The sequence below is a fragment of the Crassostrea angulata genome, chromosome 1, assembly GCF_025612915.1.
Source record: "Crassostrea angulata isolate pt1a10 chromosome 1, ASM2561291v2, whole genome shotgun sequence".
Taxonomy (NCBI): domain Eukaryota; kingdom Metazoa; phylum Mollusca; class Bivalvia; order Ostreida; family Ostreidae; genus Magallana; species Magallana angulata.
Window position 1 is genome coordinate 52,024,956 of NC_069111.1, and position 13,893 is coordinate 52,038,848.

A 13,893-nucleotide genomic window follows, 5' to 3' on the forward strand; every position below is an offset into this window, starting at 1 on the left:
AAACAAAGAATGCAAGAAAAAATACGAAATTTACCAGTTTTTTGCATCGACAAATCAAATTATCAAAAATTATTCCTTCATTTTTTTTTTACTTTTTTATAATACGAGTATTCAAGAGGCCAATTGGCCATAACGGTCACATGAGTAGCATATGATCCATACACAAACTTTTCTCGAGGAGTCTCATATATGCATTTAATTAATTAGGTTTCATTCTGCAGTAGAAAAATTATATAAATTTGTAATGACGACCACCTCCCTGCATGAAATCTTTCAAGAAGAACTGTGAAACCAATAATTTTGGCGAAAAAATTATAGATTTGTTCTGCAAAATCATGAATTCAGTTTTCCTTACAGTGTGTGGGAGTAAAGAAGATAATTTTTTAACACTATACATGCATGAATTAACACCTATACATCCATTTTGGCCCCGCCCTAGAGTCAAAACCCACACTCCAGGGGACATGAAAAATAAAATTTCAGTAGAGGACTTCCTGGTAATCATAATTGTAAGTCAGTTTTTTATACAGATGTGTGAGAATAGAGAAGAAAAATTTTAAACATTATATGCATTAACACTATATTGCCATACTGCAGCCCCCTCATGTCCTGAACCCCTGGCCCAGAGGCCATGAATTTCGCAATTTAGGTAGAGGAGTTAGTGGACATCATAACCATGTATTCAGTTTTTTGCCCACATGTGTGGGAGTAGAGAAGAAGATTTTTTAAGATGGCCATATGGGCCCCACCCTAAAGCCTGAACCCCTGACACAGGGGTCATGAATTTCACAATTTAAGGTAGAGGGCTTCATGGACATCATAATCATGCAATTAGTTTTTAACAAATATTTATGGGAGTATAGAAAAAGATTTTTAAGATTTAAAACATTTTAACTATATGGCCATATTGGCCCACCCTAGAACCTGAACCCTGGCACAGGGGTCATGAATTTCACAATTTAGGTAGAGGGATTCATGGACATCATAATCATGCATTTAGACTTTAACAAATATATATAGTAAAAAAGAAGAAGATTTCCTAAGATTAAATACATTTTTACTATATGACCTTTTTGGCCCCACCCTAGACCCAGAGCCCCTGACCCAGGGGCCATAAATTTCACAAATTTGGTAGAGGGCCTCATGGACATCATAACTATGCAACCAGTTATTTCCTCATGTCTGGGAGTAGAGAAGAAGATTTTTCACGAATTGTCTTTTTTTTTGCATATTTGACCCCACATGTGGCGCCCTGGGGGTGGTAGAGCCATGGATTTCACAATTTAGATTCCTCTTACCATAGAGATGCCTCACACTAAAAACGGTAATCAGCCTTGTAGTTTTTAAGAAGAAGTTAAAAATGTAAAATTGTTAACGCACGACGGACGACGCACGACGACGGACGAAAACGTATAGCAATAGGTCACCTGTGTTTACTTATGTGACCTAAAAAAGCTCAAGCTGTTTAAATGTTTAACATCATGAAGTATGCATAAAATAAGATAAAGATTACAAAACTACACATACCTGTAGGTGTTTGGTGTTTTAAACTCAAACTTACCACATTCACCCTCATAAAGTTGTATGTTATCAATAGCTACCTCACTCTGGAAACCACATCCTCGGGTGGCTGTAAACTGCAACTACAAATTCAAATAACTTTTATTTGAAAATGAATGTTTAATCAATGCACCGGAATAACACTTTGGAACGTATATGCAGGGCCTGCTTCTAGAGGGATAATCAAAAATATAACAAGCACTTGTACCTTTGCCAACATTGAAAATGTGCATTAGAAAAGATTATATAATGGCTTTTAATCATATCATGAAACTTGAAAATAGTCCAATTAACACTTACAAAGGTTGTTTCACTTTGCGGTGTCAACCCAAAGGTTAAAAGGGAACACCCCAACTTTCCCCTCCTTTATGCAACAAAAACTTTTGGCGTCATTTCTTGAAATCTCTTTGAATTTAGCTTATTTCCTCGATGTGTAGGTTGTCCCGAAACCGATTTTGTGATGTCAAATGACAATTTAGAAATATTTAATTCACAAAAGCTATTTGGATGAATCAATGTGGTTTGTCTAAAGATGGCGGTCAAGGGATATAACTTTTGTAAAGTCTATTTAACAACATAAATTAAGACAAGAGGCTCACGGGTTTTGGCGTTCATCTGAGTACCATAACCCCTAGAAAAAAACTTCCCAGGGAGTCATATTTGTATTTTTAGCTTTTATTTGCGGTGTAATTCATTAAAGGGGGATAAAGAAGGGACAGGAAGGCCGAAAGTAGGAGAAATCTAGGATTATTTATAACCTAGCTCCAGAAGCCAAAAGTTATAACCTTTTTAATTAAAAGAAACCTGCAGACCTTTAATAATCTTTTATTTAAACTTATTCACAGCTGGTTTATTCATAATGCACACAATTTGAAACAAGAGGCCCATGGGCCACATCGCTCACCTGAGGAACAATAGGTATGATAAAATCAGCTTAATGGAGTCATAATACAAACAATCTGGACAATGTACAATAATACATGTAGATCCTGTATAAATAAAATCCATTTCCCCCCTGGATATTCTTATGTTTATAATCATTAGTCCCTTTTCTTAAAGGATGATTTTATAGTCATATCACATGTTGAGTATTGCAGTTCTCCAAAAGATCCCTAACAATTGTTTACATATGGGATATAAAGCTACATCAAACTCTGAACCTTCTTTTGAGGCTGAAGAATTGTCCTGGAGACAAAGTCTTAACAATTATAAAGAATCATCTGGCTTTTTAGTTTCTGAGAAGATTTTTGAAGATTTACTCAATATATTCCTATGTTAAACTAACACCCACCCCCCAATGTGGCCCCACACTAACCCCAGGGATCATGATTTTCACAACTTTGAATCTTCATTACCTGAGGATGCTTCCACACAAGTTTCAGCTTTTCTGGCTGATTAGTTTCTGAGAGGAAGATTTTTAAAGATTTACTCAATATATTCCTATGTTAAACTTCGAGCCCCCATTGTGGCCCCACCCTACCCCTGGTGGTCATGAATTTCACAACTTTGAATCTACACTACCTGATGATGCTTCCATACAAGTGTCAGCTTTCCTGGCTGATTAGTTTCTGAGAAGAAGATTTTTAAAGATTTACTCTATATATTCCTTTGTAAAACTTCGAGCCCCCATTGTGGCCCCACCCTACCCCTGGGGGTCATGAATTTCACAATTTTGAATGTACACTACCTGAGGATGCTTTCACACAAGTTTCAGCTTTCCTGGCTGATGAGTTTCTGAGAAGAAGATTTTTAAAGATTTACTCTATATATTCCTATGTAAAACTTCGACCCCCCATTGTGGCCCCACCCTACTCCCGGGGGTCATGAATTTCACAACTTTGAATCTACACTACCTGAGGATGCTTCCACACAAGTTTCAGCTTTCCTGGCTTTATGGTTCTTGAGAAGAAGATTTTTGAAAATTTCTCGAAATTTTTAATTAATTTCTAATTATCTCCCCTTGAAAACGGGTGTTACCCTTAATTTTCACAACTTTGAATTCCCTTTGCCTAAGGATGATTTGTGCCAAGTTTGGTTGAAATTGGCCCAGTAGAGAAGATGTTGAAAATGTGAAAAGTTTACGGACAGACGGACGGACAGACGCACGGACAGACAGACGGACGGACGGACGACAGACAAAATGTGATCAGAATAGCTCACTTGAGCTTTCAGCTCAGGTGAGCTAAAAAGTTTATCGCTACAAATATATAATTCACCGGGAATTAAGTAGATTTCCTATCATCTAACACATATTTAATTCAATGCGACCAAGTAACAAGTCAATCCCCTCTTCAAAAATGTACATGGACACTGATTTACTGATTCAGATATGAAGAAAACATCAGTTACAAAATAACAATGCATTTAGTTTATCTTTCCCTGCTGTAAAAGAAAAGAAAAGAAAATATAATTACATTTTCATTTTTTGGCCATATTAACCCTACCCAAGAGCCTGAGCCCCTGACATAGGGACAATTTGTAAATTTGCCCTAAGGTATTGTTTAAAATATTATTACATTCTCATTTACCATTGGAACAGCTGTACTGCCCCGGCATTGTATTATAGAAATAGTGCCTGTTTGGGAGGGTAACAGTTCGTTTTATTATACTTTCATGTTAAATACTGAAATCTGATTGGTTTAGACGCAGTTGATAATCCGTTCTATTACCCTCAGCATTAGCAACACACTTAGCAACGGGTAACACAACTTATAAAAGCAGTAAAAATTTTTCTAAAATTAAGACATTCAGTATAATAATATAAATAGTGCCTGTTTACTTCTCGTCGGTTGACAATGGTTTCCTCGGGGTGTCAATTTCAACTGTTACCCTCCCAAACAGGCACTATTTATATAGTGGTACCCGTTGCTAAGTGTGTTGCTGACGCTGAAGGTAATAGAACGGATTATCAACTGCGTCTAAACCAATCAGATTTCAGTATTTAACATGAAAGTATAATAAAACACATTGTTACATTCTGACTTAACCATTAAAACATCTGTACTGCCGAAATATTGTTTAAACATTGTCACATTCATACTTACCATTGGAACAGCTGTACCGCTCAGGCCATTCAAGTTCAAGTCAACTTTGTTCCACTTGTCTCCTTTTTGACCAAACTCGTAAAAAACAGTCGTGTTTCGGAAAAGCACTTCCAGCGAACCCATGCGTTTTCCAAACATATGGTATTCAAACGTCAGGCACATTTTCCCATCTAAAAAGCATATGGAATCCCTGTTCACTCTCTTTAAAACATTCTTTTGACATTAAAACCACACGTTTCTCAATTTGATACAATTTCAAAGATTGGCAGAAATCACTTTGAAATACATGTAGCATTAAAACATTCCGACAAAAAGTAAATATTTATTTTAATAAGATATTGTATATCATTTTTTTTTACAGGTAGGGCAAAGACTAATTATGACTTTTAATGCTGTCATGTTTGCTTTGGCACAAATAGAAGACGAATTTAATCAGTAATATGCTTTGTCAATGTTTTTTTTTTTTCTCTCTTATAAACTTCTCTGAAAAACAATTGAAATCCATACACAAGGGAAGAGGTTCGATTTTTTTTCATAGGTATGTCCATATTTTTACCGAGAAATTGGAAAATCTGCCATGTGATTTATTTAAAACATCTTCGAAAACGTGTATGTGCAAAACGTCTTTGCCATATCTAATCTTTTTTTTACAATTTGGTGATAAAAAGGGGGCATTTCAAAACAGTAATCTTAGTTATTTAATACAACAAATTGGTGATTCATTATGCTTATACATTCAAACTGTATTATTAATAATATAATGAAATAAAATTACTATTGTATACTGAGAAATCTTCGCACTTTTTTCTTTTTCTTTCATTTTGCACTTGCTGTCAGCGGGCGAATTTAAGACACGGCGAATTCCAGTACCTCAGATAATTCTTTTTAAACAAAACTGTGACTGGGCAAATTCAGGACGAGGTGAAACTTTTTGCAGGTGAAGATGGGTGCGAAAACACGGGCGAAAATGACAAAGTATACAGTTTCCTACAATTTTACCATGAATCTGCTTTATTTAAAGATCTATTGTATCAAGTACTATCATATATTCATACTGTATGAAGTATTTCAATTTTATACGTTGGACGTAGGTAAGAAATATTTTGATGACAATTGGCCATTGACAGTGCAATATTTGGCTTCGGAGCGGCTGATGAAACACGCGTAATTTACCTGCCGGAACTGGAAGCAATCTTTCAAGTGTAGCTATGTCACCTTTCCTTCTTCCGGTAGTTTCAATGAAAGCATAAAAGTTTCCTTCAGCTGCCCTTGAGGGACCTGTACCATCTGAAGATGTTGGGTGCTATAAGATAGAGAACGTCATTCTCAATACAAAGTAGTATTCAAAGAATTACAAACGTTACTTTTAATGCTAATAACAATTGAAGTAAACATGAAATAAATATTAAATATGTTGGCCTTTAATTATCCTAAATGTAACCCATATGATCCACCACCAGAGACACACAGTCAGTCACGCATAAGACCCTTCTGACAAAATATATAACTGATGTGCTAAACCATATTGTTCCTTTAGATAATCGAACTAAAATAATGGCAGCTATCACATGATGATATAATTAGGACAACTTGTATGCAAACATGTTCCTCATTCATTCATTGATACTTCAAAGTACTAACAAATTAACAAACAAGAGGCCAATTGGCCTTAACGGTCACCTGAGTAGCATATATCCAATACACAAACTTGTCATGGAGTCTCATATATGCATCCAATTAATTAGGTTTCATACTGGAGTAGAAAAATTATAAATTTGTAATGACAACCACATTTAATTCAAAAAGAACTGTGAAACCTATAATGTTGGTGAAAAACTAAAAGATCTGGTCTACAAAATAATGAATTCAGTTTTCCTTTCAGGTGTGTGGGAGTAAAGAAGATAATTTTTTAACGTTATATGCATTAACATCTATACATCCATTTTGGCCCTGCCCTAGAGTCAAAACCCATACCCCAGGGGACATGAAAATTAAAATTTCAGTAGAGGACTTCCTGGTAAACATAATTATTAGTCGGGTTTTTTTTATACAGATGTGTGAGAATAGAGAAGAAGATTTTTAAACATTATATGCATTAACACTTTATTGCCATATTGCCCCCTCATGTCCTTAACCCCTTATCCTGGGGCCATGAATTTCACAATTTAGGTAAAGGAGATTGTGGATATCATAACCATGTATTCAGTTTTTTGCCCACATGTGTGGGAGTAGAGAAGAAGATTTTTTAAGATTTAAATCATTTTTACTATATGGCCATATTGGCCCCACCCTAGAGCATGAACACCTAACAAAAGGGTCATGAATTTCACAATTTTAGTAGAGAGCTTCATGGACATCATAATCATGCATTTAGGTTTTAACAAATATATATGGGAGTAGAGAAGAAGATTTTCTAAGATTTAATACATTTTTACTATTTGGCCATATCGGCCTCACCCTAGAGCCTGAACCCCTGACCGAGGGGTCATGAATTTCACAATTAAGGTAGAGGGCTTCATGGACATCATAACCATGCATTTAGTTTTTAACAAATAAATATGGGAGTAGAGAAGATTTTCTAAGATTTGAAACATTTTTACTTTTTGGCCATATCGGTCCCACCCTAGAGCCTGAACCCCTGACCCAGGGGTCATGAATTTCACAATTTAGGTAGAGGGCTTCATGGACATCATAATCATGCATTTAGTATTTAACAAATATATATGATAGTAGAGAAGAAGATTTTCTAAGATTTAATACATTTTTACTATATGGCCATATTGGCCCCACCCTAGAGCCTGAACCCCTGACCCAGGGGTCATGAATTTCACAATTTAGGAAGAGGGCTTCATGGACATCATTATCATGCATTTAGTTTTTAACAAATATATATGATAGTAGAGAAGAAGATTTTCTAAGATTTAATACATTTTTACTATTTGGCCATATTGACCCCACCCTAGAGCCTGAACCCCTGACCCAGGGGTCATGAATTTCACAATTTAGTAAGAGGGCTTCATGGACATCATAATCATGCATTTAGTTTTTAACAAATATATATGGTAGTAGAGAAGGAGATTTTCTAAGATTTAATACATTTTTACTATATGGCTATATTGGCCCCACCCTAGAGCCAGAACCCCTGACCCAGGGGCCATAAATTTCACAATTTTGGTAGAGGGCCTCATGGACATCATAACCATGCATTCAGTTTTTTCCTCACATGTGTGGAAGTAAAGAAAAAGATTTTTGAAAATTTGGCTTTTTTTGCATATTTGGCCCCGCCCGTGGCACCCCAGGGGTGGAAGAGCCATAAATTTCACAATTTAGATTCTTCTTACCATAGAGATGCTTCACACCAAAAATGGTAACGATTGGCCTGGTAGTGTTCAAGAAGAAGTTAAAAATTGTAAAATTGTTAACGCACGACGCACGACGCACAACGCACGACGACGGACGAAGACCAATTGCAATAGGTCACCTGAGTGACTCAGGTGACCTAAAAAAATATAACAAATTTATCTAAAATATCTTGAAACCGAACGAGAGGCCCATGGGCCACATTGCTCACCTGAGGACATTAGGCATGATAAAATCAGCCTAATGGAGTTATAACACAAGTTGTCTCGACAATGTAGTATTATACATGTAGATCCTGTACAGATAAAATCGATTCCCCCCCCCCCCCCACCTGGATATTCTTATGTTGAAAAACCTTTTGCAACAGGATAATTTCAAAGTCATATCACATGTTGAGCATTGCAGTTCTCAAAAAGATCTTACACGATTATTTATACATATGTAAATGCATATGGGATATAATCCTAGATGAAAATCTTAACCCCAAGAATCATCCAAGGGTCAAAGTCTAAACAGCTTAAAAGAATTAGCAATATGTCAAAAGGCTTGCATATAAGTAAAACCATTTATCATAATATTTCATTCTTAGTGAATAATAAAATGTTTTCCTTTGTAAAACTGGATCATCAATGTAGCCACATCCTAAAGATCTGGATTAAAACAAATTTGAATCTACATTATCTGAGGTTGCTTTCACTAAATTTACAGATTTCCTAGGCAAATGGTTTTTAAAGGAAGATTTTTAAAGGTTTATCTCTATATTTTTGCCCCCCCCCCCCACCTCCCCTAACTACCATACCTTAAGATGCTTCCACACAAGATTCAGCTTTGCTGACCAATAAGGTTCTGAGAAAAAGATTCTAAAAGATTTTAATTAATATATTCCTATGTAAAATTCAACCCCTATTTTGGCCCCGACTATTCCCCGGGGTCATGCATTTCACAACTTTGAATCTACACTTCCTGAGGATGCTTCCACACAAGTTCCATCTTTCATTGCTGATTAGTTTTTAAGAAGATTTACCTAATATATACACATATAAATAGAGGCAGAAACTTGAAGCAAATTAAAGTACTTCGTTGGTCTTACATCCCTAACATTCCAATCAAAGTCGTCGAACGTCTTATCGTTCTTCAGGAAACAATCTGTTTTAGCTTCAAATGTGCAGCTCGCTGGGAGGGAAACTTCTAAGAAAATAACAAAGGTTTGAAAGTTTTAAAGTTATGACGATAAAAATATTAGTCTTAACCATGTATCATACTAGTAGTTCAATGTTTAAAAGATACTGAAAAATGATCATTATGAAGAAAATCGTGTAACATAAAAAATCATTTGAGCATAATGTTTTTAGATTTCCATTAAATGAGATTAGTGTTATGATCAATGTCATGATTTCTCTTCGAAAAATCGCGAGCCAAATAATCAAATAGCATACATTCCTTTACAAAAAGTTTTTAAGAGTTAACACTATTGTAAATATAAAATTTATGTCAAATTTGCATATCTATGATATGCAATCTTTAAAATCTTTGTCATTTCTCAAAAAGTGTTAAACAAATGAAAGGGAGAAGAGCGTACAACACTCCCCGCACCTAGGATATTAAATTTAGCCCGACTATCTCGCTACATGTACGTCACAATACGACTTTTACAATATTGGTTTGACTTTTAAATAACGTTTTCAATATCAGAAATTGATTTTGCTCTATGTCACTCTTGTAAACTATTTCAGCAGTAAGCAACCGGATTGTTTATTTATGTATTGATTATAAGATATAACTGATTGAAGTTCAGAAATCCGATAGCGTAAAAATATTTTTCAGTATAAAAATCTATCGATTAACTCAGATATTCTTAGTTACACCACCATTTTGAGATATGCATGCATAGGTTTTATAGCAGGTAAGTTTAATTTTGCAAGAGAGGGAATGAATATAAATGACAAATCAAGTAATTTTTCAAATTTGACTTTTGATTTGGTGAATCATTTAATTCGTTAATTTATAGCGTAAAACCCCTTACCTTGGCATTACACAATCAATCATACTTAATTTTCTCTACATAGAGATATGACAGTTAAATATAAAATACTGTGCCGGATAATTATGCTAGTGCCAAGGTGGCATTTTTGCACCTGTCTAAGCTGCATGATTCGAAAAATTCAAATACGTCATATGATAGACCATTGCTTAATAAGTTTAAAACCACCGTTACCTTTAAAGAATGATTTCGTACAGAAACATAAGTATATAGTTGCACTGTATAAATATACATGTAAAGTGTTTGTTTGATACATTCAATATTTCATCTTAATGTACATGTACGTATGCATATTACTCCCTAGAAAAGTTACAATGTTCATGTGAACATGTAATTACAATAGTGTTGATATATAAAATATGTGAAAAACTTTTTTTAATAGAAAGAAGACGTTTTAAAATTAAACTGATCCTGAACTAAATAATGTACTGTTAGAATATCTCACAATTGTGCAAACGTTCCAGATTGTTTAGATGTAAAACGGTTTTTTTTTCATTTACTGATCTTATACTGACATATCAATTACTAAGAATAAATTACAGTATCTATGTAAAATTTCAATTTTAGAATGATTCTGATTACAAAAAACTAATAATAATCTGATTAATCAATCATCTTATACACTAATGTTTACCCGGGCAAGGAAAATCAAAGAGTTCAATCGTGTCTATGGCGATGTCACTAAGGTAGCCCTTGCCACGAATAGCCTCAATCCTAATCTGTCAAAATGAAATAAAATCTTTCATATACTAACTTCAAAATTTAATCACATTACATAAAAAGTTAGATAAACTGTAATTAGACGGGTTAGATGGTTGATGACATTTGTATATTAATCTCCTAAACACGAAACAATTTGTATGAAGCTATTTGTAAAATTTTAAACTTAAATATTGATATCCCAGGTATGTTCTTTACTACATTATACAATTTCTGGTTAGGAATAATATTTAAGTTTATATTTGGCATAGGTAAATTTGTGGGCTGTGCATTTAGCCTCCTTATGATTCTAAAAATTATACTCATTAACTTGACTTTAATGATTGTATCTTTTCATACAATAAAATTCTTATCATTTTAGGCTTTAATAAAAAATTGACTTACTACAAGATCGTTTGTAGGCGGAATATATACGGCCACTGGGATCCAATGATCATTTTGATTTCCGGAGAGAGACCATACTTTTTGTTCTGAGTTCCGTTCACCTGCGAAGACTCTCAGTGTCCCTATTTCAATGCCATTCATATTGTAGAAAAATCGAAGACATGACGGACCTGTTGAGGGAACAAGGTTATGATAAATGCTTACCAAAACCTAATTATAAGTTATAAACCTACCACATTCACACCTCACAGCCTTATTAGCATAATCGGAACCTTTCTGATTTTTATATTCACGAAAGAATGAAAAAACCCGAGAAAGTCAAAACTTCGTATATCTCGGGATTTTAACAAGACCAGTCTAACACTCGTGAAAATCGAGAGAGGAGTTTAAATGGAAAAAGTAAGTAAAAGTTTTTGTTTCTTATATTGGCAAGCTTTTAAATTTTTTAAAGTTGCAGAACAATTGTTTATTAATGTGAAGTCGAAGTTTTGGGTGATTAGCCTTATCTCGTTAAATTTTGTTCAGCATGAAATAGTCTGAACAGCCATCCTCGATTATGTCAACAGTCTAAAACGTGCTAAGGAGTAGTTATTCCTCGGTAAGAACATACTTACTTACATTGTTAAACTACTCAAAAACTCTTTTAAAAGCCGACAATGCATTAAGTCTAGTACACAGGTTACAAAAATGTCGATAATTAATGGTCGTTGTGAAATGTGACTTGAAAGACATGTTTTAATATGAAATGTGTATGCAGGTGTATTATAGTCAGTTTTTACACATATTGTTACGTAGCATACGTTAAAAAAATATTGTATGTTTTTCCTAGAATATTGAGTTTGTGTCAATCATGCTTTCAGTCATTTCCATACAGAATTTCCTCGACACGTACAATGTATACACTGTACATGTGGTGTTGATATCTGTATCTCATTCAAACTGTTAACTTTATGTCTTATTTATCAATTAACGATGAGAGTGTTTATGAATCAAGGGTCTGCATTTGTTATGTAAATATAACATTATACGATTGAGAGTATGAGAGAGAGATAGACTCAGAGAGAGAGAGAGAGAGAGAGAGAGAGAGAGAGAGAGAGAGAGAGAGAGAGTAATTACAGTGTACATGTAATTGTTATTGATTGCCTTGCTTCCATGAACCATATATATATATATTTCAATAATGCCACATTGCACTAGAAATATTGCTGACAAAGATGTTGAGAGAGATCATGGAGAGAGAGAGAGAGAGAGAGAGAGAGAGAGAGAGAGAGAGAGAGAGAGTATGAGAAGCCATAACAAATTTTATAGTTATATGTCATTTCCCACTTAATGAGTTGTTATAGCTGTTATCATGGTAATGTTTTGACCATGTCTCAGATACTGCATGTGCCCATAAAAAAGTGAAATCTAGGACACACCCTTTTGTTTTGATAATGACAGCATTTAGCTTTGTAATGATAGCTAGTGTATCTTTTTTCTTCTAATCTACAGATTTACCTGCGGCTTCCAGATGATCTGAAGATCGGGAATATAGAAAATATTGTCAATTTGATATTGCTAATGACCCAGTCATGTCTGCTGAAGCCCAGAAGGTACTTCTTTTTCATGTAATAAACTTACAACTTGTCTTCCATATGTAGATATATTTGGTTTAAGCTGATTGAAAGCCAAGCAAACTTTAAGAGATGTGTTTTACACTCTCTGAGAAAATGGGATTTGCAGTAATCCCATGAATTTCTTATGCTGGAAATATGTTTTTCAGATTAGTTTTTGTTAATATTGACGCAATCATATTTTGGTGTACATAGAATGTTGATAGTTGAAACTCATACAGACAATCATATGTTACATAAGTGTTACATAAGTGTTTATGACTTTGATCTTTGTTCAATATATTTAATATCTTTCTGTCCACTGGATATCTAAATATCTTTGAAGTTACACTATTGAAGTTACACATTCATTACATTTATCATGTGTGTGCAGAATTGATTGAGCCAGGTTTCCTGATGTTGCCATATAAGTGATACATTGTACTGCTTTAAAAAGTACCTGGTATCTATCACTTGTGACTTACTGGTATATTAGTACATATTTCATTTGTAAAATCATTTGACAAATTTAAAGTGTTTTGTAGTACTGAAATGTTTTTATGGCTTTTGAAATTACTGAAAGTACATGCACATGATGCAACTATCTTTTGACGCTGTATATATAAAAAAAAGAAACTGTCAGCTGGGTTTAAAATTAGTGGCAAAATGATGTAATACATGTATGTACAATATTAGAAAAGATTACATTGTTAGTAATTGCACATTCCATAAATAACTTCATTAAATATATACATGTAAGTATTTGATGAGTGCACAATGTTTGCAAAAATTACATGTAATTCTCTTAACACTTTATGTTTATTCTATTTTAGTTTCCAGACCATGACATTAATGAGTATTTCTTGAATGGAATGCATGAGGATTAGAATGGAACCTTATTCTGCCCTTTTACCAACCATCTTTTCAAGATTTATGGAGCCAACTACAGAAGAATTTGATCTATACATATCATTCATAACATTCTTATTTATGTTGCATAACTTTAATTGTTATACTTTCATGTTAAATACTGAAATCTGATTGGTTAAGACGCAGTTAATAATATTTTCTATTACCCTCAGCATTAGCAACGCACTAAGCAACGGGTAACATTAAAAAATGTTACATGCGCGAAAATTATGCGCGTACGGTTCGCTGTAAAATTCACGTTATTCCTATATAAAAGCAGTAA

The 13,893-nt window shown here is 34.2% G+C and overlaps 1 protein-coding gene across 3 annotated transcripts in view; it reads right to left on the minus strand.

Moving 5' to 3' along the window:
• The window catches only part of LOC128185789 (MAM and LDL-receptor class A domain-containing protein 1-like), a 59,939-nt gene that overhangs the window by 7,588 nt on the left and 38,458 nt on the right, over positions 1-13,893 (minus strand). For 2 of the 3 annotated variants that reach the window (XM_052855463.1, XM_052855456.1), the window contains exons 32-37: positions 11,110-11,279; positions 10,640-10,724; positions 9,055-9,152; positions 5,778-5,907; positions 4,605-4,774; positions 1,562-1,643 (exon numbers count right to left, since the gene is read on the minus strand). In XM_052855463.1, the coding sequence (XP_052711423.1) occupies positions 1,562-1,643; positions 4,605-4,774; positions 5,778-5,907; positions 9,055-9,152; positions 10,640-10,724; positions 11,110-11,279 (735 nt within the window). The remainder of the gene's footprint in view (positions 1-1,561; positions 1,644-4,604; positions 4,775-5,777; positions 5,908-9,054; positions 9,153-10,639; positions 10,725-11,109; positions 11,280-13,893) is intronic. The other variant, XM_052855470.1, reaches the window with a different exon arrangement.